We start from the raw sequence: 6,000 nt of genomic DNA, 5'->3' as shown, positions 1-6,000 counted from the left end.
CGACTGCATAAAAACCATGCTTATACTATTTCCCGCTCATAAATTGGTATTTATAAACACAGAATGTGTCACCTCACACATTCCTTTGACCGTGTGAACACGCTGTTTTCCAAAATGATCCAAGTCACAGTGAAGTGAAACTACGTGATAAGGCGAGACACGTGATTTAACCTGAAATAAAATAACAAACTTCATAGAGCTTCATTCATTATCACATTATAGGTTTTACTGTTTACATAGCAATAAAAATTTTGCATTCATAAACAGAAATAATTGTTTGTGCTCAATGTTTCCTTCAGCGTTGTTTAATGTCCTTTATATCTATTGTGAGTCATCCTGTAACTGTTTGATACTATATGAATATTTACTGATCACAGTGTTGGAGCCTCTGGAGCCTCATTAAGACTGTCTTGTCCCAATAAACGAAGTTCAGAGTGAAACAGGACTTTACATTAGAGTGATTGTACTAAAGTAAACTGGTGCAGGTTTTTACCTCCCATCTGTAAGAGCCTCAGTTTCACCATCGTCTTTCTTCTCTGTCTGATCACTTGTGGTGGAGACAGTGTTTTTATATAAACTGACGGATTAAGGGAGAGTCTTCATCTATTTATGGTTAATTGTGGGAGTGGAAATGAGGCTCATGCACATGTGACCAATTTCTCAGTGAGTGAGATTTATAAAGCAGAACCATGTGAATGATGGCTTTATAATTCTGATGAGAAGAATGTGTATGAATATTTCTGGTTTTGTGCGTACACATGGTTTTAGTCATGAATCTACACACAGTTTAATGCATCTGCCCTCAGGCTGGGTTCAGGATCTGGGGTCTTTTGACATACAGATGTTGGGTAACGCTGCTGGTGACATGAGAATTTTTGGTCCTAAAAACAAGTCTGTGGGCCAGAAACTTTTTAGAAACCTTCACATAAACTTCTTTTTATCCTGATTTCTACATTTCCATGCATTGGTAATGTGTTTACACATTTCAGCATGATGCTGCTCCCTCTGAAATATCTGCAGGGTTACAGACTCTGCATGTAGAGCTTGAAAAGTAAGTTTTCTGGTTTAGCAGTGAGACAGCTCTGAACTCCGAATGTGCTGATGCTGGGAGTCGGCCCAGTGACTGAGCTCTCCATCCAGAGAGAACTCTCAGATCTTCTTCCTCTCATCCCTGTGGTTTCCTTTGATATGAAGCTTCACACACTGGTTGGTAAACATGAGCGCAGTTTGCTGGTGTTGAGAACAGTAGCTGGCGCTGCTGTGCGGAGGCACCACATGAGAAGCTGACCCACATATCGCCTGGAACGTTCTGATGAGAACGCTCTTTGATCTCTGTCCTCTCCTCAGGCCACGGTCGGGCTGATCCGGAACCTGGCGCTGTGTCCGGCCAATCAAGCGCCGCTGAGGGAGGCGGGTGCTATTCCACGATTGGTCAACCTGCTGCTGAAGGCTCACCAGGACACGCAGAGACACGCCTCTTCAGCACAGCAGACATACCAGGTCTGGAGCACACACACACACACACAGTTGTTGTTCACCTGAACAAGTATTGTACCGGTTACAAGTACATCAGCCCCTCTTCTGATTGGCTCACCGATCTGTGTTACTAGAGCCCAGACAGAGAAGCCTGAGAGATGTTGAACTACACTGAGAGTCTTTGGTTCTTAAAACTACAAATATATCTTCTAATGCATCAACACTTCAAATAAAACACAGAAGAAGAGGAAAATATGGAGCTTTAAATTGCTTACTGTAGCACCTCCTTTTCAAGAGGGGGACATTAGGTCAGTCGTATAATTGATTGATTGGTGACCATATAAGGCTACATGCTCCTCTCCACTTTACAAAAATATTAACAAAGAATAACTAGAATCCACTCTTGGTGGCTGTCTGCCTCCTCCACTCAGACTAGTTCCAGGTCGCATCCCTGTTTATCCAGAGTCACAGAAAATATGAAACATTTGTGTGAAATTTGGTCATAATTGCTGTGAAGTCTTGATTAATGGCTAAAACTTGTTTTGTGTTCATCCTTGAGTCCCAGTGAACATTTGTGCCAAACTTGAAGGGATTCCCTTCAAGAGTTCTGGAGATATTGCGTTCACAAGGCCAAAAAAGTGTTTTGAGAGGTCACTGTGACCTTGAACTTTGACCTTAGACCACCATCTAATCAGTTCATCCTTGAGTCCCAGTGAATGTTTGGACCAAATCTGAAGAAGTTTTGTCAAGGTGTTGCTGATATATATTGTGTCCATGAGAATGGGACGTACAATCGGACAGACAACCTGAAAACAATTTGCCTGTGTGGCTCTGGCTGTATAAAAGAGAATAATTTCAAACTGCAGAGCTTCAGGTTCTGTTGTCGGAAACCAGCAGTTGAAAACGGAACACACACGCTGGTTAACAGTGTGAGCGGTGGTAAGAAGTTAGCTGGTTTATTTCTCCTTGACGTCTTCTCTGCTGCCGTCCTTCCTTCTCTGTTGTCAGGACGGAGTTCGTATGGAGGAAATAGTCGAGGGCTGCACAGGAGCTCTTCACATTCTGGCCAGAGACCCCATAAACAGAGGAGAGATCGCCAGCATGCAGACCATACCACTGTTTGTACAGGTACGCTCACCTGGGCAGGGGACCAGTCTACCATAGATTAAGGCTGAAGTCTAGAGGCCTCACTGTGTCAGAACATGTGTGCCAATATGTCCGTTTGTGTCAATTATTATTCTGAGCTTACAAAGACACAAAAGACACAGCAGGGAGATCAGTGTGGTGCGGCCGTTCAGAACACATAGAAACACATAAAGTAGTTTTGAAGTTCGCTGAGGCTTTACAAGCACAGCCAGACAAGGTGGACTTCTCACAGGCTGACCCAGTCTAAAGTTTAAAGCCTCCAGTTCCAGGGTACACCTGAAGGAAACCATGCATACACTGAGAGAACATGCAAACACCTCTGAAAAACAAACAAATACAACCAACCAAATCTAAACAGAGCATCAGCCTGACACCTCTAAGAATGAAGGCGTCTGGTTTGTTCAACAACCAAACTGTGGCTGCAGACAAGTAACCTGTACTGTGAGAAATCTATCCCAAACGCTAAGACCACAGGTCTGTGTGTGTGTGTGTGTGTGTGTGTGTGTGTGTGCGTGTGTGCGTGTGTGCGTGTCCAGCTGCTGTACTCCTACGTGGAGAACGTGAAGCGGGTGTCAGCGGGCGTCCTGTGTGAGCTGGCCCTGGACAAACAGTCTGCAGAGCTGATCGATGCAGAGGGAGCGTCAGCACCACTCATGGAGCTGCTGCACTCCAGCAACGAGGGGATTGGTACGTCACACATACGTACAGACCACATGACACAGAGATGGTTCGCACTCATCTTCATTGTATACATTATCAATAGAAAGATTTTAACACAGGTATCAACTTACCCGATCTGGAAACACCAAAAAAATACACAAAGAAATACATGACATTTCATGAGGTTTAAAACATAAGGATTATAATGGTTTCATCCATTATTTACTTTAACTTATGGGATTTAAAGTTCTGAAGGTTTTTGTACATAAAGAAGTAAATAATCTAGTAAATAATATATGTATATATATATATATATACATACATATATATAATAATGATATTAAACAACTTTCTCACATTAAAAAGAAGCTCTGAGCAAAGTGAAGCAACATTTCAGAGCTGGTTAAAGGCTGAGGGTTAAAAACACTCAGTGAGCTTAAAGTCAGTTATAGTGTAAGAAGAAGCTAAGAGTGGACTGATGTGCTCTCTCCTGTCCAGAGTTTTGAATGAGCAGTAATCAAGTCGGCTTGAAATGAAGGCATGAATCAATCTTTCAGCATTTTTTTGGTTTATAAAAGGCTGAAGTTTAGCTGTTTCTCAGATGGAAAAATGATGTTTGTGTCACCTTGTTGTTTTGGGACTTGAAGCTTAGATCTGAATCTAAGATAAAACCAAGACTTGTAACCTCAGATTTAATCCAGGGAGCGAGTTTCCCCAGGTTATTGAAGAGCATTTCTCTTTTTGTTTTGGGGCCGACTATTAGGATTTTCAGTTTTATCCTCATTTAACTTATTAAATTACTGCTCATCCATTTATTGATTGCAAGAAGACAGGTAGTAATGGTAGTAAGTGTACAGCTGCAGCATTATTTGGCATGCCGGTGGGTGAATCATGACTGCCACCTGCTGGTTCAATCATCAGATGATAAAACTGCACAGAATCATCATCTCACAATCAGATCATTCCATTTTACATGTTTAAACAGGCTGGAAAAAAATTACTATTATTAATACAGCAATTTAGTGACCAATACATCATATAACATATGGGTCAAAGTTCAACGCAGGAGGGCACTTTGAAAGAATCCCTCATGAGTCCTACCTGGTCTGTTTTCATGGTTTGGGTCCATTAGTTCCAGTGAAGAGAACTCTTAATGCGTAGTTATTATAGGCAGTGATGTTCTCCACCTTTGTGTGGGTAGTTTCCTCTTTCAACATGACACTGTCCCTGTGCACAAAGCAGCTCCATAAAGAAACTGCACAGAGCCCTGACTTCAGCTCCCTCCAACACCTCTGGGATGAACAGGAACACGGACTGTGAGCCGGACCTTATCACCCACCTCACACACCTCACTCATGTTGTTGTGTCTGAATGGGAGCAAATCCCTGCAGGCAGATTCACACATTCCCATCAGCATTTCAAAGGTCTGAAAGACACACACACATATACACACACACACACACACACACACACACACATATGCATACACTATAATGCAAGGAGGTGCACATACACACACACACACTTTGTCCCCTCTCTCTCTCTTTTCCTTCACTCTGCTCATACGTGCAGCCTTCTTCAGGCTTATGCATGTGAATATGACGTGCATGTCGTCCCCTTGGAATTATATGGTTCTATCTGCGTTCTGAGCAATTTTGAGATATTGAGCTTCAAAGTTTTTGCGTTCCAAATCGTAAAATAGGTCTCTTTCATGCATGAAAATGACAGACACCTTAAATATATTCTACATGTCCAATATCAAAACCCTATCAGATTACTAAAGGTTTTTTGGAACTTGTCAAATGCAGATAGAGCTGTGTAATCCTGAGAACTTGCTTTCTGCTTGATTTATAAGGTTCTGTCTCATCTTACATAACATGAGTGTTGTAATGGAGCATCTACATGTATCAGAAAGTTTAATTTTATGCGTTCAATGACATCATTATGTCATTTATTTCTTGTTTTATGATGAATAATTTTTTTTCTTATTCAAAAAAAGCATTGCAGATTAAGTACAAAGGTCAGTGCTAAATATTGTGTCCAGTGCAGAGGGCAGTTAGATGTAGGAGCCATTAGTTTATGTAAATGCAGCAGGTCAGTATAAAGGCAGTATTAGGTTTTGTTTTATACCAGCAATGTTGACTCTGATGATCTGTCTTATTTGGGGGAAAAAAAAAGATGGATGAAGGAATGAAATTAGCATCCGTGCAATTAAGACCCCATCAATTAAAATGTGGACTTTTTCATTACCTCTGAGGCATTAGGTGGTGTTATGTCCCATCTAGGGGTGGCCAGGACACAACATGAATACCACATCTTCCCCGAGTCCCAAGTAGCCACAAAAACAAATTGCTAAATTTATGAACGGGAGTCTTTATATACAGAGATGAGCAACTTATAACTTCACAGAGAAAAAGGAGAAAAAGTGTTCAGAAAGAAAACAGGCAGTCCACTCCTACTAGCTCTGTAAAATATTAAAGCACGAAGACGTATGGCGGTGACAAGTGTCGCCTATTGGGACTGGTGAAAGAAGTGGCTCTCCCCTTAGCTGCTTGGTCACGCCATCTTCCTCTTTAGATCTTGGTGGCCAGGACAGGAGCCAATCAGCTGCCACCGTGAAAGCTGCGCCCCAATCACGGGCTGGTCCCAGTACACATACATTTGCATATATTGACATCACGATCACGCCACCTGTCAATACACAAAGAGAATACATAC

General features: G+C 41.9%; 1 protein-coding gene across 1 annotated transcript in view; it reads left to right on the top strand.

Moving 5' to 3' along the window:
• The window catches only part of LOC111236265 (junction plakoglobin-like), a 91,437-nt gene that overhangs the window by 69,611 nt on the left and 15,826 nt on the right, over positions 1-6,000 (top strand). The window contains exons 10-12 of the mRNA XM_022764939.1: positions 1,348-1,500; positions 2,485-2,604; positions 3,159-3,309. Of these exons, the coding sequence (XP_022620660.1) occupies positions 1,348-1,500; positions 2,485-2,604; positions 3,159-3,309 (424 nt within the window). The remainder of the gene's footprint in view (positions 1-1,347; positions 1,501-2,484; positions 2,605-3,158; positions 3,310-6,000) is intronic.

Source organism: Seriola dumerili, unplaced genomic scaffold, assembly GCF_002260705.1.
Source record: "Seriola dumerili isolate Sdu_G_001 unplaced genomic scaffold, Sdu_1.0 BDQW01000609.1, whole genome shotgun sequence".
In the NCBI taxonomy this organism is placed as follows: domain Eukaryota; kingdom Metazoa; phylum Chordata; class Actinopteri; order Carangiformes; family Carangidae; genus Seriola; species Seriola dumerili.
Note: the sequence above shows the minus strand (reverse complement) of the source record. Positions and strands in the feature narration are given on the sequence as shown.